Source organism: Falco rusticolus, chromosome 11 (genome assembly GCF_015220075.1).
Source record: "Falco rusticolus isolate bFalRus1 chromosome 11, bFalRus1.pri, whole genome shotgun sequence".
In the NCBI taxonomy this organism is placed as follows: domain Eukaryota; kingdom Metazoa; phylum Chordata; class Aves; order Falconiformes; family Falconidae; genus Falco; species Falco rusticolus.
In genome coordinates, this window is record NC_051197.1 from 6152064 (window position 1) to 6170246 (window position 18183).

Genomic DNA, 18183 nt, shown 5'->3' on the forward strand with positions numbered 1-18183 from the left:
GCACCTGCAGCCCCACACTGGCAGCTCTAGTCCCTGAGTGCTGTAGGGATGGTGGCAGTCCTTGCCATGGCAGCCATCGCTGTGGCACCCAGCATCCCGGTTGCCCAGGGAATGTCCCCTCCTGGCAGCAGTTAGGGCTGGTAGACAGCAGGGTCAAGGCAGGGATCCTGGTTGTAACGGAGATGCCAGGGTGCAGGGCGTGTGCAGTAATTTTATATCCCCCAGTAACTTCCCGAGGGATGAATCTAAGCCCTGCAACTTTCACTTCACTGGGCATAAAAACATTGTCCTGCAGTGGTGCAGTTACAGTAACATCACCGCAGGGAATGAAAGTACTCAGGAAAGTTAGTCAGCCAAGTGTGTGAGCCAGCACCATGGGCTCACGGACCCTACAAGCTGTGCAAGAGCATGGCCAGGGTCAGACGAAGTGTGCCACCTCTCTGTGCCAAGATCCCAAGCCCAAACTGCAAATCCAAATTCGGCCACTGAATGACTTGGTCTCCCACCTGCCCTGACTTCTCCTCCTTAGCCCTGGCCTGGTGCTACCTGGGGATGCTGCTGAAAGAAACATTTCCCACCACCCCAACGGGGATCTAGGACTGTGGCTTCTCTGAGACTGACCTTCTAAATCGCTTTGGCAAGGGGCTATCCCCAGCGCTGCCATGCCGGGGACTGATTTGAGGCAGCTGTCATTGCTTGCTTGGTCCTTCATTCATCTTCCCCCCATGCTCAGCATTTTTGGTCCTGGAAATCCCCCAGGGCAAAGAGAGGAGGCCCTAGAAGAGAGCCAAGACCCTCGGTCCTGGCATATGCAGGACACACCCCGCTCAGGCCACGTGTTTGGCCCTGATGGCGTAAAGCAGCCTCCAGCAAAGCATCAGGCGAACAGTCTGGTGAAAGACTGCAGGGACAGCAGTACCTTTATTAGATTCCCCTGGCACAGCTGGAAAAAATAAGGAACACAGACAGGCTTTCAGGCACATAACCCCTGAGCTTAGCCCCACATTCAGTCCTGTCTGCTGATTTAATATGAGATATCAGCTTTCCCCTCAAACCATGTCTCTTGTCTAGCCTTAAACCCTCCCAGTTAATTTGCCCCAGTGAATCAATCCAAGATGGTTTTGTCCCTTTGATCAGCACAGCAGGCAATAAGTCACTAATGGAAACGTGTTTCACTTCTCTGGCTCAAACAGGCAACAGAAACAGTGAAAGACAACCCTGCTGTCCTGAACCACCTGGCAAATATCTCCCACTTCCTGGGCAAGCAGGAGATGGCCAAAGGGATGTGCCACATGGCACTGGAGGTCCTGCAGAACCCACAGCTCTGCCAGGCATACTGCACCCAGGCACAGGCATGGGCAGGTCCCCCTCCTGCAGTGACCTGTCCTACTCCTCCAGCCTCCGAGACAGTCACAGCGCTTCTCCCAGACAGCGTTTGCATCGTTTGTTTAATTGTGGTGAGAGACACACAGGGAGAAGTAACTGCCTGAAAAAAAACAGTGGAGGCTGGTCTGAGAGTGAAGTTGCTACCTGGCAGCCAGGAAATCCGGCTCCAGCACTGAGGTGCTGAGGGACTTCCCCAGGTCCCTCTGGGCAACCTTTCACAGGATGCTGAGTCACCTTGCAGAACTGGCTGAACCATTTAATGACTTTAATGCTCCTAAATCGCTCAGGAGCATTGAAAATGTGCTCTTTAATCCCTTGATTCTGCCCATTTCCAGCCCCCTGTAAACATGAGTGTACATTAATGAGTATTTCCCATTAAAGAAGAATCATGAAGACTTACCCCAAATCCCATTTTTAAATAAAACAAGGACTTATTCTTACTTCCGTATATTTAAACAGGATTATTTAACTCCTCATAAAATGAGGCTCAGTGAAATGAAATTTCCTCCTCTAGTGGAGTACTTCAGTATGTGCTTACAACTGCTCTTCAGAGATGTTTAACTTCCTTTGAGCTCGAGGTAGGATGCTGAAAAGTGCAGTGTGGAGGTGGTCACTGGGTGCCAGGTGGTGTCTGTCTGCCAGATTAGACTGGAGGAAACTGAAATGACATAAGAAAAAGGCTTTTGATTTCTCAGCCCTTCTTCAGGCACACTCCTACGGCCAAGCGGTTCAACCTCTGAACACGTTAGGCCATGCTGCCCCCATGTCCTGAGACTGAGCCTGGAAGGGGGAGCGGATGGGCTGGTTGCTTTCGAGGACCCCATGATCACCAAGAACCAAATTCACAGCCCAAGTCAAGAGGACAAGCAACATCTCAGTGGCTTGCACCACTTTTCCATGAGCCAGCCTGAGGTCCCACTTTGGAGACTGGGATGCTGGTGCTGGGCAAGCTGGCCTGGCTTGGCACAGCCAAGGAGCTGACCTGATGCATGCCAGTGGTTTGTACTCATATCATTTCATCATCATCAATCTGCAACTGGGCACAAGCTGATGAGTTTCTTCTGGTCTCTAGATCTACATGAAGATGCGTCTGCAAGATCTGGAACAAGATCTTGGTCCTCAAGGTTTGTCTGTACCTAAGGACAAACCTGGACATGGACCAGGTGAGGATGGGTACATCATACCCCTGAGATCCCAGGGAGCTCCTTGCAGCATCCCCATGTTTTCATTAACTCTCAGCCCTAAAGTCAGACCACAAAGACTGAGGGCACTGGCCCTCAGCTGCCTCTCCCTCCTGTTGGGCTCAGCTCTAATTACATGCAAGGGAGATGAGGGGGTGCAGCAGGGCTGAAAGCAGGAACAGGGAACAGGGGAGTTGCTGCAGTTCACATCAGCCTTGGCTAGGAGGGAATTCTGAGAGTTTACAGGAGTGAAGAGCTACCAGGAGGCACTAGAAACAAGAATGGAAGCAGGAATCCATCCCCATGTGGGTGCTATGGACAAGGTGCTGAGACATGTCAGCCACACTCCCCTCCATTATTCCCCTCCACAAAGCCCAATGGGGAATGTCATCCTCGGAGGCAGCTGTTGGGCTCTTTTCTCCTGACAGCCCCATTTTGTCCTGCCCCATCTCTATTTACTATTTCTTACTATTACATGAGGGTGGATGCTGTGCAAGAACTTCCTAGCAGATGAAACTCCTGGACAAAGCCATGGAGTTTGACTTGGGCGATACCGTTCCTGAACTGCAGCTCTTCAGTGGCAAATGCCTATGGCTTAAAAGCCAGGAAACACCATCGAGTGCTTCCACTAGCATCAAGTGCTTCAAGCGGGCCATCAGACTGAAAAATGCAGGCTCTACCAAAAGCCTGCAGTGCCTCCTGAAGCCACTGCTTATGCTCTTTGGTCAGATGAAGCTGAAGACAGAAATGCTGATGCAGGAGGTGGAGCGGTGGGTTAAGAAAGATGAGGAGAAATTCCCATGGTAGCACCTGCAGCAGGAGCTGAGGACGGTCTGTTGCAACCGCCCACCGGAGGTGATCCAGCCATGATCACCCAGGGGAGGACAGAGCTGGTAAAACTGTTGTTTGAGATTATGAAGGTCGATTCTTCCAAGGGCAGGATGAATGAACAGTCACTGTCCCTCTGAGCCACCGGGGTGGCAGCAGGTGCTGCGGAGTGGCTGGCTGTCTCACGAGCTGTCAGGACCTTTTCAGTTTTCTAAAACCTTGTTAATTAAAAAAGCAAGAGACAAATCCCTTGTGGTGTTAGCCCTGTAGAGCTGCTGTCCCTGGCACTGGTGGCCACCCACCGCCATCCCCTGCCTGTGCCCAGCTGCCTGCTCAGGTCCCTGTGAACCTCCAGCCCCCATCCTGGGTAGGTGTCAGAGAGCCTGGGGTGTCCCCTGCTTCTAACACGTCCCCAGCACCAGGCTGGCAGCGCCGTGAGGCAAAGGGCTGCTGCTCCTGCCCTTGCTGCAGGGCTGCTGGATTTTGGCAATACTGCAGCAGGTGGCATCCCACTGGACCAGCCTGATAGCAAGTGATTAATAAAATTGGATGCATTGTTAGTAGTTTTTAAGAACGAATGAGTTGTTGATGGTTAATTCAAGATACAAGCATTTCTGTATGTCCTGCTAAGCGTTTCCTTTAGCAGCAGCAGGTTCTTTGTTGAAAAGCCCCACCACGAGCTGAAGGGGCCGTTCACCACAAGCGGCACCAATTAGGGGAAAGGTAATTCTGGCAGGGGGAGATTGTGACCCCCGACTCAAGACACCCCCTGACTCAAGAAGCAGCTGAGCCTGAGCACGTAACGTGAGCCGCGAGAGGGTTACTTGACAAACAGGAATTCAGACAAACAATATTAAGTGATGAGGGAATTATGCAGCTGGTAACCAAGGGGGCTGATGCTTTTGCGTACCGAAATGTACAAACAAGGGGAACTGCGGGCAACCGGTGCGCGACGGGCCGCTCTGCAGAGGGCCGCAGCGCGGGGACAGGACCAGCCTGCGGGCCCAGCGGTGTGCCCCGCTCCCTGCCCCGCCCGCAGGCACCCACCCGCTCTCACGCGTCCACCCGCTGGAGCCTAGCACACCCACGGGTGCCCCGAGTCGGGAACCCGTCGACGCCCCCGCTACTGCCAGGCCCCGCTGCTACCAGGCCGCGCTGCCCCGCCGGCGGAACCATAGAGCCGCGGCCTGCCCCGCCCGCGGGCGGCGCCACGCCGCACCAACTTCCGGCTTCCGGCGGGCGGCGGGGGAGGTCCCGCACGTGACAGGAGGCGGTGGTTTCTATTGGCTGGTGGCGGCGGGGCGGGGCGTGCGCGTGGTGGCGCGCGGCGGTGCCGGTGTGCGGGGTCCCCGTGAGGTCCCGGGGCGTGCACGGCCGGGCGCGCGGGCAGGGCGCGCGTGGGGCGCCGGGGCCGCCCCGCGCAGGGGGTGGGCGCACCCCGCCGGCCGCGGGTGGGCAGGGGCAGCCCCCGTCTCGCAGGCAGCGCTCCCCCCCTGCGCCGCCCCGCCGCGGGCCCCGGGCCCCCTCTCGGCACCGCCATGGAGGCCCTGCTGCGGAGGTGGGGGCTCCCGGCGCTGAGGGCCCGGCGGCAGGGCTGCAGGCTGCGGCACGGCGCCTCGGGCAGGGCGAGGCGGCTGCTGTTCTCGCAGCTGTTCCAGCCCCGCAACCTGCAGGCGGGCGGCGAGGCGGGGTGGGACGGCAGGCCCGGGGAGCCCACCTGCCGGAGCCAGAAGCTGATGCTGCAAGCGGGGCTCATTCACCCCGCCAGCCCCGGCTGCTACTGCTACCTGCCGCCCACCGTCCGCGCCATGGAGAAGCTCATCAAGGTGATGGATGAGGAGATGCAGGCCGTGGGGGGGCAGAAGCTGAACGTGCCCAGCCTGAGCTCGGCGGAGCTGTGGCGAGCTAGCGGCCGCTGGGAGCAGATGGGACCGGAGCTCTTCCGGCTGGTGGACAGGCATGGCAAGGGCTACTGCCTGGGCCCGACGCACGAGGAGGCGGTGACGGAGCTGGTGGCTGCTCAGAGCAACCTGTCCTACAAGCAGCTCCCACTGCGTCTCTACCAGGTAACCAGGAAGTTTCGGGATGAGCCCAAGCCCCGCTTCGGCTTGCTGCGCAGCCGGGAGTTTTACATGAAGGACATGTACACCTTCGATGCCTCCAAAGAGGCAGCTCAGCACACCTATGACCTGGTGTGTGACGCCTACTGCAGCCTCTTCGACCGCCTGGGCCTTCCCTTTGTCAAAGTGCAGGCAGCCACGGGCAGCATTGGCGGCACCGTGTCCCACGAGTTCCAGCTTCCGGCAGACATCGGTGAGGACAGGCTGGTGCTGTGCCCTGACGGACATTTTGCAGCCAATGTGGAAACGTTAAACAAGGAGCAAACGTCTTGCCCCACATGTGGGGAAAAACTCACCCAGACCAGAGGGATCGAAGTGGGGCATACGTTTTATCTGGGCACCAAGTACTCCTCAGTCTCCAACGCTGTCTTCTACTCCCCACAAAACAAACTCCAGCTGGCAGAAATGGGTTGCTATGGCCTGGGTGTCACTCGCATCCTGGCGGCCTCCATCGAGGTGCTCTCTACAGACGACAGCATCCGCTGGCCGAGCCTCATAACACCCTACCAGCTCTGCTTCATTCCCCCTAAGAGAGGCAGCGAGGAAGAGGAGGAGGGAGCCATGCTGCTCGAGCAGCTGTACGAAGACCTCGCTGAAGTGCTGCCCCACCTCACTGGCGACTCAGTGCTGGATGATAGGACACAGCTGACCATTGGCAAAAGGCTAAAGGACGCCAACAAGCTGGGTTATCCCTATGTGGTCATAGCTGGGAAGAGGGTTTGCGAGGACCCCCCGGTCTTTGAGGTTTGGAATCAGAACACCAGTGAGGTTTTGTTCCTCACCAAGGAAGGTGTCATTGAGTTGCTGAGTAAAGTGCAAGTCCTTTAAAATTGCCATCTCTGAGTCTCTCATGATTGCTGCACTAATCTGAACAGCCCTGGTTCCTTTTCAAGGGTGTGCAGGTTGTCAGCAACGGTTCTGGGTCAGTGGAGCTGAATCCAGCTCATGTCAGAGCTGGCCACAGTATCTTGCAACCACGCTGGGTGCTGGGGTTGACCTGGGGTCAGTCCACATTCTCCCACAGAGCTGGGGCTTCTTATCCCTCTGGCTACCAGCCCCTACAAGCAGCTTTTACCAGCATGTGTGGCCTCGTGCAGCTGTGGGAGCGCTGGCAGGATCAGCCCCTCATGGCCCAGTTTGGGCAGACAGGCTGGCGACAGTCTATGTCAAGCACATGCAACAGCTTAGGCTGCAGGAGCAGGGATGGGAGGGCTTCCCTCAGCCTTTTCAGGTGCTAAGTTCTCAGCATGAGGAATTTTAAGAGGGAGAGAAAGGAAGGCGCCTTTTCTCTATTTGCATCTTCTCTTTGGAGACACCCAAGCTCCGTGGTAGAGGTTCATCTTAATTAAAGCAAAATGTTGAACTCTAGAGCCTTGCTCACCTTGAAAATGCCACAGTGCTGCAAATCTACAGGAACTGAGGTGAAGAATGGTGTTGGGCACCCTCCCCCCCTTCCTGCAGCTGGTGAGATGCCTGGATCTGCTGGCCTTGGGTGGCGACGCAGGTTTTGGGGACACAGCCTCAGAGCGGTAGAAAATCTTTGCAAAATACTTAACAAGGAAACATGAAATCTGGGGACCTGCAAAGCCTGGGTGTGAAAATGTCCAGGCCATGTTGTTGCTTATAAGCTGTAAGTAACCCTGCCCCACAGGGTGGTGGCATCCTACCTGTACGTGCCGCTGCAGTGTGGGGTCATCGGGCTGGGCCCGGGGCTCCTGTGAGGAACAGCTTGCCGCTTTCCCAGCGGCACTGACAGGTGCCATCGCCCTACAAGCGTCCCCTGGACAGGGAGCTCCTTGGAGGGTGTCGCCCAGCCCTGTGCCAGCTCCTGGGTCCGAGAGGCGAACACGAGCAGCAGTGGTGCCAGTCGTGTAGGGCTCTGTGGCAGACCCACGCTCACCACATGCTCCTGGACCAGAGGAGGCCACCTAGTCTTTCTCCCCGTCCCAGGCAGGATCAGTCCCATTTGCCATCCCCATGTGCCACCAAAACCTGAGGCTGAAACCTGAGGCGGAAAGCGGGCCTGGGGGCGCTGGGGCCGGGCCTGAGGCGGGGGCCGGGCCTGGGAGCTCTGGGGCCGGGCCTGGGGGCGGTGGGGCCGGGCCTGGGAGCGCTGGGGCCGGGCCTGGGAGCGCTGGGGCCGGGCCTGGGGGCGGTGGGGCCGGGCCTGGGAGCGCTGGGGCCGGGCCTGGGAGCGCTGGGGCCGGGCCTGGGAGCGCTGGGGCCGGGCCTGGGAGCGCTGGGGCCGGGCCTGAGGCGGGGGCCGGGCCTGGGGGCGCGGGGGCCGGGCCTGGGAGCGGTGGGGCCGGGCCTGAGGCGGGGGCCGGGCCTGGGAGCGGTGGGGCCGGGCCTGAGGGGGGGGGCCGGGCCTGGGAGCGCTGGGGCCGGGCCTGAGGCGGGGGCCGGGCCTGGGGCGCTGGGGCCGGGCCTGGGGGCGCTGGGGCCGGGCCTGAGGCGGGGCGGTCGGGAGGAAGACCGGCGGGGCGGCATGGCGGAGGCCGGGCCGGGCGGCGGAACGCCGAGGTACCGGGGCGCTCTCCAGCCCGACACGTGGGAGCAGGTGAGGCGGCGGGGCCGGGGGTGCGGGGGGCCGGGCGGGCAGGGCTGAGGAGGGTGTGTGCTCCCCCGCAGGAGCTGGAGGCCATCCCCATGTTCATGAAGCGGTGCCCGGCAGAGATCGACGCGGCGCGGCAGCCGGAGCTGGCCTGTCTGCAGTCCCTCCTCTTCGACGAGGATCAGGGCCCCGCAGGTGGGCAGCCGGGGCTGGGCGGGGGGGGGCTGCCGGGTTGCGCCCCCCGGCCCGGCCGGGGAGAGAGCTTGAGGTGGCCGTGGGGCACCGGGGAGCTGTGCCCCCCCCCCCCCCTCCCGCTCATGCCCTGTCCTCCCTTTCCGTCCCCTGCAGAGCTGGCCAGGATGTACAAAAACGAAGGGAACGAGTACTTCAGGGAGAGGGACTACAGGAGAGCCGTCATCGCCTACACCGAGGGGCTGAAGAAGAAGTGTGAGGACCCAGAGCTGAATGCCGTGCTGCACACAAACCGAGGGGCTGCACATTTCTACCTGGGTAACAACCTGCACCATCCTGCCTCAGACAGAGCTGGGAAGGGGGGCTCTGCCACCCAGAATTGCTTTTTCTCCCCGTTTTGGGTTTTCTTTTTCTTAACTTTTTTTGTGATACAGCATACTAATGGCTTATGCATGAGAAAAAGACACCTTGAACTCTGAAGGCCTGGCTCACTTCAGAGCAGGGCTGCACACAGGGTTTGTGGTTTGTTCGCTGCACTTGTTACCTGCTGCTCAAGCCTTGGCTCCAGAAGAGGGCAAAACTTTTTTTTTAGAATCACAGAATAGTTTGGGTTAAAGGGACCTTTGAAGGCCATCTAACGCAACCCCCCTGTAATGAGCAGGGACATCTTCAACTAGATCAGGTTGCTCAGAGCCCCATCCAACCTGGCCTTGAATGTTTCCAAGGTTGGAACATCTACCACCTCTCTGGGCAACCTGTGCCAGTGTTTCACCACCCTCATTGTAAAAAAATTTGTATCTAGTCTAAATCTACCCTCTTTTAGTTTAAAACAATGGTTTGTTCTATCACAACAGGCCCTGATAAAAAGTTTGTCCCCATCTTTCTTATAAGCTTCCTTTAAGCTGAAGGGCTGCGGTAAGGTCTCCCCAATGCCTTCTCTTCTCCAGGCTAAATAACCGCAACTCTCAGCCTTTTCTCACAGGAGAAGTACTGTGGCCCCCTGATCATTTTTGTGGCCTCGTCTGGGCCTGCTCCAACAGGTCAGTGTCTTTCCTGTGCTGAGTGCTCCAGACTGGATGCAGCGCTCCAGGTGGAGTCTGGCCAGAGCGGAGCAGAGGGGCAGAATCATCTCCCTCGCCCTGCTGGCCACGCTGCTTTTGATGCAGCCCGGGATACAATTGGCCTTCTGGGCTGCGAGCACACATTGCTCATCCAGCTTTTCATCCACCAGTACCCCCAAGCCCTTCTCGGCAGGGCTGCTCTCAGTCCCTTCATCTCCCAGCCTGTACTGATATTAGGGGTTGACCCTAACCAGGTGCAGGACCCTGGCCTTGGCCTTCTTGATCATTATGAGGTTCACACGGGCCCACTTCTGGAGCTTGTCTAGGTCCCTGAGGCGTGTGTCAGCTGCACCACTCAGCTTGGTGTCGTCTATGAACTTGCTGAGGGTGCACTCGATCCCACTGTCTGTGCCACTGATGAAGATATCAAACAGTGGACACTGAGCTATTGACCACTACCATCGGGATGTGTCCATCCAACCAGTTCCTCATCCACTGAATAGTCCACCCACCAAATCTGTATCTCTCCAGTTTAGGGAGAAGGATGTTGTCGGGTACTGTGTTAAAAGCCACGATAGATGCCGTGTCAGAAGTTCAGATAGGTGCCATCCATAGCTCTTCCCTTGTCCACTGATGTAGTTACTCCATCATAGAAGGCCACTAGGCTGCTCAGGCAGGACTTGCCCTTGATGAATATATGCTGGCTGTCTTGAATCACCTCCCCATCCTCCATATATCTTAGCGTAGCTTCTAGGAGGATCTGTTCCATGATCTTCCTAGACACAGAGGTGAGGCTGACAGGGCAGAAGTTTCCAGGGTCCTCCTTTCTACCCTTTTTAAAGATGAGTACAATGTTTCCCTTTTTCACCAGGGACTTCACCTGACTGCCATGACTTTTCAAATACCATGGAGAGTGGCTTGGCAGCTATGTCAGCCAATTCCTTCGGGACTCTGGGATGCAAGGTCCCATAGACTTACGTATGTTCATGTTCCTCAAGTGGTCACAAATATGATCTTCTCTTACAGTGGGAGGGACTTTGCTCCCCCAGTCCCTGCTTTGCGGTCCATCCACTCGAGAGGTGTGGGAAGAGAGATTGCCAGTGGAGACTGAGGCAAAAAAGTTGTGTTGTACCTTAGCCTTCTCCTCATCTGTTGTTACCAGTTTGTCAGTCTTGCTCATGGCGGGGTAGGAGGGCAGTACACTTTCCCTGACCTTCCTTTTCTGGCTGACATACCTGTAGAAGCCCCTCTTGTTAGTTTTCTTTGCATCCCTTGCCAAGTTCAGCTCCATACGTGCCTAGGCCTTCCTGACCCCATCTCCACACAATCAGGTAGCATCCCTATACTCTTCCCAGGATCCTGTCCCTGCTTCCACTGCCTGTGCATTTTCTTCTTGCCCTTTAGTTTGACCAGCAGGTCTCAACTCATCCATGCCAGTCTTTTGCCTTCCTTTCCTGATTTCTTACACCTGGGGACCGAGAGCTCTTGTGCTTATGGAAAGCATCCTTAAAGATCTGCCAGCTCTGTTTTGCACTGTTGTCACTGCGGTCAGTTTCCCAGGGGATCCTATTGACTAACTCCTTGAAAAACTGGAATTTTGCTTTCCTAAAATTCAGGGTCCTGAATTCACTCTTTGCCTGACCCATATTCCTCAGGACTGCAAACTCCACCAGTGCATGAATACTGCAGCCCAGGCTGCCTCCAATCCACGTCACCAATTAGCGCACTTGCCTTGGTGACCAACAGGTCCGGTATCGCACTCCCTTTGGTAGGGCTGATGCTGAACAAATTCATAGTGTGACTGGAAGTACAGGGGGATGCCCTGAGCTCAAAAATCTGTTGAAGCAACACATTTTATCACTTTCCTGGCCATGTCCTCCTCAAGCTACCACCCATTCCACCAACAGCACCTGCACAGCAGGGGGGTTGTTCTTGGCCTTTTAATGCCTTTGTGTTTTGCAGCTGGGAGATGGTTTGCTCACAGTCATGTTACTCTCCTGTATGGTTGATTCCTGTCCTTTCACTTCTTGCTCTTAGTTTGCCCTTTCTTCCTCCACTTGCCTCACAGTGACCGTAGAAACAGTGAATTATAGAGTCTCCATGTAAGCTGTTTTGTCACCTTGGGGTCTGGTTGGATTTTAAATGTAAGTGAAAGGTTCTGAGCAGTTCTGCTTGCTTTATAGGTAACTACCGTTCTGCCCTCAATGATGCCATCCAAGCAAAAAAGCTAAAGCCCACTCATCTCAAAGCAATCGTAAGAGGTGAGAGTTAAAGCACATGTTACTGTATGGAATACAAGGAACATTGTTTCAAAACAGCTTTGCACATGTTAGCTTTACTTCTGCTGTTATTGTTACAGGCCCTGGAACAGACTGTTGTTAGATGTTGCTTTGTTTCGCTGGATATTTCTGTGTGTTAAATAACAGTGTTTATAAACCTTAAATTAATGTGAGTGGCATCATACTTTTGGTTTTGGGCAACATTTGTTTCAGAAAAGTAAAGCCGTTACTGTAAGAGTTCTTTTCCCTTGTTTTGTTATTGCTGTTTCTTCCCAAAACAGAGCTCTGCATTTTCCTTTGGATTTTCAGTCAAAACACTATCCTCTTGCTCTTTGTTCCTCAGGTTCTGTATCTGTCAAAGAGGCATAGGACCGGTTTCTGTACAGAGCAGCATAACTTTTGCTATTTTCCACAGTACTGGTTTTTGGGGGTTGTTGTTTTTGGTTTTTTTTCCCCCCAGCATTTCTCACTCCATGAAACTCACCGCTTTATTTTTCCTTACAAGACAAGTACTGAAATGGTAATTATAATGATAAATTTTTGCTTGTAACAGGCACTTCTAGCATCATTCTGCTGATTTCTGTGACTAGATGAGCAAATGATACAAGAACTGCTGAAATATTTTAGATTTTATTCTCAGCTGACCTGCTGGAAGTCTACAAATGAATGTGACCATGCCAGACAATAGCTTGTGCCTGTGTGTGTGCCTCTTGAAAGCAGTAGGGCTAATTCTGTCTTTATAACCACCACCTTGTGCAGTAGTTGTATCCTGACTCTAATACTAGAAACTTAAAATCTTAATCCTTCCAGGAGCTCTCTGTCACATGGAGCTAAAGAATTTCTCAGAAGCAATAGCATGGTGTGAGGAGGGCTTGCAAATAGATTCAAAAGAGAAAAAGCTTGTGGAAGTGAGAGCTAAAGCTGACAAATTAAAGGTAAATATGAAGGCATTCTAGCATCTGCAATGCTTGTTGCCTGCTTTGTGTCAAGAAGCACTTCGGGATCCTTGGTTGAAGAGTGCTCCGTGCAAGTTTCTGTGTAGTAGAATATCCCTAAACAGAACTGAGTGGTGGTTCTGTGTCATGTGTGTTGTTGATGTGTAGGGGAAAAGGCTGGAGGGACCCTTCTGGAGATCTGAACTGATTTCTCCACTCGCTGGCAGGGTAGAGCAGTGGTGGGCATTGACTTGCTGTGTGTGACCATGGTGCAACCTTTTCTTACATGTAGCGAGCTGAGGAGCGGGATGCAAGGAAAGCAAAGGTGATGGAGAAGAAGGAACAGTGTCAAAAGGAAATTCTGCTTGCAGCAATAAAGGTAGGTCAGTGAGGGGGTTTGGTTTTGTGTGGTTTATTTTGGTGGTGTTTTTTAAGAGCTTTCTAGTTTCTGTCTCAGAGGTTGTTCTCATATGCAGGCTTTTGAGGGCTAGAGCCAAAATACTGACTTAAAATCATGGTTCTCCTTATCTGCATGGCTCTAGCCCCAGCTCCCAGGTTTGCATATTCCAGGTAACAACCAATGCAAAATACAAACCCAGAGTTAGGAGAAGGACTCAGCATCCAAGAGAGTGCTCTGGCTGCTGGGCTGTAGCATCACACTGGCCCAGTGAACATTGCTTTCTTTGCTGCCGATGGGCATTACTTCAGTGGAAGGATAGAAGGACACCACCCAGTAGGGTAGAGAAGGGAATCAATCCTGGATCCTCTCCTTCTTTGGCAAATGTTTGGGCTACATTAAAATATGTTGGGCTATTAAGTAAAGTCGGATCTCCTCTTCTGCCATTGTCTTTCCGAAGAACAAGAGTGAGCTTTCTTCAGTTCTCTGAAAAAGTGAATGTTCTCAGGAACTGGTGCACATAGTTGCACCCTGAAGTTATGCCTGCTAGGTCCCAAAGAACTGGATTTCAGATGCATCCCTTTCCCCGCATGCTCGCAGTCTCTTCTCTCAGCATGCAGGCTCCACTGGTTTCCCGTCTCTCCTCAACCATTTTATGAGGAGTCTGGGTGTCTGACTGAGGTTCTGGATTCTACTGGCTAGACAAGTCACCTGAACCTGATACTGCAGGAAGGCTTTTGATGGCATATTTAAGATCTGATTCATTAATAAGAATGACACTATTTGACCTTTTACTAACTGCTAATTTTTTGCTCTTATTCTCCCCACCATGCCTGTTTATTTTTTGGTTTCTTTGGGGTTTTTTTTCTTCCTCTCCTCCAGGAAAGAAATATCAAGCTGGCTCTCAAGCCTTCAAATGAAGAAGAGGAAATATCAGGTGGCTTGGCTGAGATATCTTTAGATGGTTTCCACTCTGACAATGCCACAGAGGCAAAGGTGCACTTAGATGCTGATGGTAACTTGAACTGGCCTGTCCTCTTTCTGTACCCTGAGCACGAGCAAACAGATTTCATTGTGGCTTTTCATGAGAACTCCAGGTAAATGCAGTGTCAGCAGAATTCTTGCATAAGGGAGATGCTTGAGTAGATGAGAACAGACAGCAAGTGAAGCACTTCCATGCTAATGAAGTAGTTGCAGATTTGTCATCTTATAGCTGACCCTGCTTTTGCGCAGGAGGTTGCACTAAATGACCTCCTGACGTCCTTTCCAACCTAAATTGTTCTGTGATTTGCGAATGCTGCTTTAAAATATGAGGGCCAAAATTTTGATGTTACATAAATTTATAGCACAGAGAAACACATCATATTCAGCCAGTGTGATTAAAGGGGCTTGCAGTGCAAGCTTAGACCAGTAGCCAGCAATACCTGGGACCTATTCTGCATGCATAGATTTTGGAGGTTCATTAAGGTGCTGTTTTGAAACCCTCGAAATATATGGTCTCAGAGAGAAGATTAAACTTAAAAATTATAATAAGCTCCCAAAAGAGACCTCTCGTAACCACCAGTGACCCCATAGGTTTCCTTAGGGCTTACAGCAGGCCGGACTGAAGTGCTGCAGACTTGTCAGACTATAAGCAAGTGTCTGGCGAGGTGGGGATTCCACTTTTCTTGATGTTAACTACAGTTTCCGTTCTTGTAATGTTGAACAAACTTGGAATTTGTAAGGGTTTTTTTGTGTGGAGATACCTGTTTCTCAGACCTGCTAATAAGTTTAAGACTGAAAATCACAGCACAAGCAGATTGTGGTTCTTATGAGATAGTGTTCACTACGCCTTTTCATGACCAAAGGAGGGTTCTTAGAACAGGCTGGCCACCAACACTCCTGAGGTACCAAAATAATCAAGGCTCTGACACACAAGCATATTCTCAGCACTCTGATCTGGTGAAGTGTAGTGCTAATGGGACTGTGCAGAAGCAAAATTTTAGACAATATGTAGGGTGTTTATTTTGACATCTTTTTCAGTGTGAAAATGAAAAGTTAATCTGCTGTTGCACTGCTGAAGTTTGAAACCAATAGCATGAGCTACAACAGGGCCTTGGTCTGATTGCGAAAGCAATGAGTTTGAAAGAAAGAAGCTATTAGTGATCAAAACTTATTTTTAAGTCTGTTGGCTAATTTGCTGATGTATTTTTACCATCGTTCAAATGCAACTGTACGAATTATTGAAACTGAACACTTTGTGTAAGCTAACTGAGTGTATTTTGGCTTTTAGGTTTATTGATCATTTAATGGTGATGTTTGCTGAGTTACCTCCTTGGGACTTAGAAAGAAAATACCTTCCCTGTGATCTTGAGGTGAGAAGTTTGACTTTCCTTCTATTTCAGGGTTGTTGTGGGTTTTTTTCTTGAGTGAGTGTATGCAAGCAATGGCATCGTTACCTGTTTACCATACTTGGATGTGAAATAAGGATCTGGAGAGCTACATTCACTAATAAACTCAAACATTTTCCAGATGTGCTGACATGGACACAGAATTCATTAATGAAATGAAAGTTCTTTTGTCTTCCACTTACGTTGTATCTGATAGCAGGTATTTATAGATATAGCTTAGATTCTCATCTTTGTAATGGTAATTGAGATTTAGACCATCAAGCTGGTAGGCTGCCTGCTTTTTTAACTGCATTGTGAAGTTGCTCAATACGAACGAGAAAACATTACTAAAAAATAGGTGATTTTCAGAACTTACTGGAGGTACTTAAGCACCTAATCCCATCAAGACAATATATGTCCGTTAAGGCTTTAGCGAAGGTGGGATGCAAGTTGGCTGTGGCTGCAGTAGGTTGAGAATTTTTCAGAAATTGTACGTGGAGGGATATAGATGTTTATTTTTCATTTTCCACTTCAGTGTCGCATGTGCCAGGTGACAGCACAACCCTTAGTGCAGTGAGAAGATAGGTCCAAAAGGACAGTGGCTGTGTACTTTACCAGATTAAAAACTGAGATTATAGCTCTGTGTGTATGTACAGTCTAACACAGTTGCTGGATATGAATCTGTTAGATCTACTCTGTTTTGTTCAGGTATCTTTAAACCAACTCAGTTTAGCTGATACCATTACTGCGTTTCACCTCGTAAAAAGCAGCCTGTAGATTTGGATTGCTTCTCTGTAAGGCAGAAGAGCAGCCAGTGTATTTTGCCTTCCTGCTGCCACTGACATGAGAAGCTAAGCTGGTTTGTACAGGGACAAACTTGGAATTTACACAAAACAGTTTCTACATTGCTGAAGCTAGCAGCTGACACAGTCGGGTCAAGCTACAGAAGTTTGATAAACGCCTAGTTGATATATAGTGTGCTGTTACGGGGCTTTCAACAGCTCAGTAGTTGGCTTTCATGTACCTTTTAGGTGTTTAATAACCCTCCAGAATTTTTTTCAGCTCTATTTTGAAGATGAAGAAAGAGCAGCAATGTACCAGCTGAACCCAGAACACACGTTGCTACAAGTGCTGCAGCACGAAAGGTAAGGCTATACCTGTTCATGTCCAGAGAGAACACGAAGGCAAAAAGTATGGGCTTTGGGCTTTAAGTGCAGTTTGTTTTCTGATTTCATAGTCCTAACTCTTCTCTGGTTTAATAGTCCTAACTCTTGAAGGTGTAAAGCAGTCAGACTGCATGGATTTTGTGCCTGGTTTTAGTGACATGTATTTTTTTCCCCAAAAAAATGAATAACTCTTTCCAAGACTGGATGGAGATGGGGAGGGGAGTTGGGCTACACACAAACAGCAGCACAAAAGGGCTGTTTCAGATCCCATCTACACAGTACTACTTTTTTTTTTTAAAAAAAGCAGCAGCATATAAAGCAAGCATGTTGAAGGTTAACAATGCTCTCACTGTTAATAATGCCGCATGAGCAGCCCCCAACACAGCATGCAGCATAGTTTCACTCTGAAACTGACTTTAAAGTGTTGTGCAGTTATTTAGAGAGAAGAATTTGCTGTTTGTGAAGCCAAAATGTTACTGTAAAGCCTGTGCTGTTCACTTGCACCATGTTGTAGCTAGCTGGAGAAAGCCTGCTGCACAGTGCTGGTGGCTTGGTCTGTGACAGTGGGGGCAGAGCTCTAGGTCCACTGCTGCGGGCTGTGTCTGAACTGTCACTCCATAAAACTCAGCAGCGTGCATAAGCCCTCAGATTTCAGGCTGTAAGGGCAGTTGCAAAAGAAACCTCCTTCCAGAGGGAGAATAACAGCTGTTTTAATTAGAAGTAGCTGTTGGGAGAAGAGTTGATTCATAAAACGCTCCTCTTCGGATGTGTGTAGCCCTGGCTCCAAAAGGCTCTGCTAATCAGCAAAAAAGCTTGTCACTGGCCTCTGGGAGGTCAGTCAGTCTCTGTGGAGCTGGGCAGAAGTCACTCACTTTGCATGACACTTGACCAGCTACAGGGAAGCCAAAGGATTCCTTTTAATCTTTGCAGGTATTTTGTAAAAGCTGGGACTCCAACAGTTTTGGCATTTGTAAAGTCTTCTCCTTTCTCTAAGAAGTACTTCTCTGGCAAGAAAGTGCATCGACTATAATGAGCAAAAACCAAACGAGGAATCCTGTGCAAGAGGCTGCTGGTTATCTCAGCTACAGACTGCAAACTTCTGCTTGAACAAAAATACCTTGCACACTTCAGGGGAGAAATAATCCTGGCACATGGGGAAACTTCCAGGAAGGCAGCATAGGAGAATGAAGGGTTTACAAGAGGAGATTATTTGTTTAAAAAGAAATCCAGCTGGCTTGCAGAAGGTCTCCTCTATGATAGGCTGCATGTGGTTTTGAAATAAACCTGAAGCAGTGCCAAAGACTGGCTGCAGTTGAAGCAGCAGCAGCTGGGAATGTACTTACCTGTGAAAAATCACTGATTTCCTTGGAGGTGGGCTGTAGTTGCTGGGGTTTAACAGCAGTGGTCTGGGGAGATACCTGCCTGTTGCAGCAGGATGGATGCAGTCAGATTCCTGCCTGGGATTAAGCAGCTGCTCTTTTTTCACCACTTGGCTCTGCTGCTGGCCAGGGTAAAGCAGAGCTCTTTGTTCAGAGCAGTATGTTTTACTGACCCTTTTTGCTACCTTTACTGATTATCCTATACAACCTGGAAATAAACATGTCTATTTTAAGTAGACTGACTTCTGCCTAATAAATGAGACAATAATTTTTCTCACCTCATGAAATACTACAAGGGAATGACAAACAGTAATTCTAAACCCAAACATAACAACC

At 51.3% G+C, this 18183-nt stretch overlaps 3 protein-coding genes across 3 annotated transcripts; all 3 read left to right on the forward strand.

The window, feature by feature from the left end:
• The first annotated feature begins 489 nt into the window (after nucleotides 1-489).
• On the forward strand, nucleotides 490-3437 carry TTC22 (tetratricopeptide repeat domain 22). The gene is given in 4 exon segments (XM_037404381.1): nucleotides 490-647; nucleotides 1199-1352; nucleotides 2459-2549; nucleotides 3097-3437. Coding segments are annotated over 4 exon segments (744 nt in total).
• A 1380-nt stretch (nucleotides 3438-4817) lies between these two features.
• Nucleotides 4818-6349, forward strand: PARS2 (prolyl-tRNA synthetase 2, mitochondrial). The gene has a single exon (XM_037404709.1). The coding sequence runs from the start codon at nucleotides 4934-4936 to the stop codon at nucleotides 6341-6343; it is 1410 nt and encodes a 469-aa protein (XP_037260606.1). The 5' UTR covers nucleotides 4818-4933; the 3' UTR covers nucleotides 6344-6349.
• Nucleotides 6350-7950: 1601 nt separating this feature from the next.
• TTC4 (tetratricopeptide repeat domain 4) lies at nucleotides 7951-18089 on the forward strand. Its single transcript, XM_037404150.1, has 10 exons — nucleotides 7951-8075; nucleotides 8147-8264; nucleotides 8418-8579; nucleotides 11506-11583; nucleotides 12412-12536; nucleotides 12829-12915; nucleotides 13816-14030; nucleotides 15206-15287; nucleotides 16365-16447; nucleotides 17399-18089. The coding sequence occupies exons 1-10, from the start codon at nucleotides 8004-8006 to the stop codon at nucleotides 17496-17498; spliced, it is 1122 nt and encodes a 373-aa protein (XP_037260047.1). The 5' UTR covers nucleotides 7951-8003; the 3' UTR covers nucleotides 17499-18089.
• The last annotated feature ends 94 nt before the right edge of the window (nucleotides 18090-18183 follow it).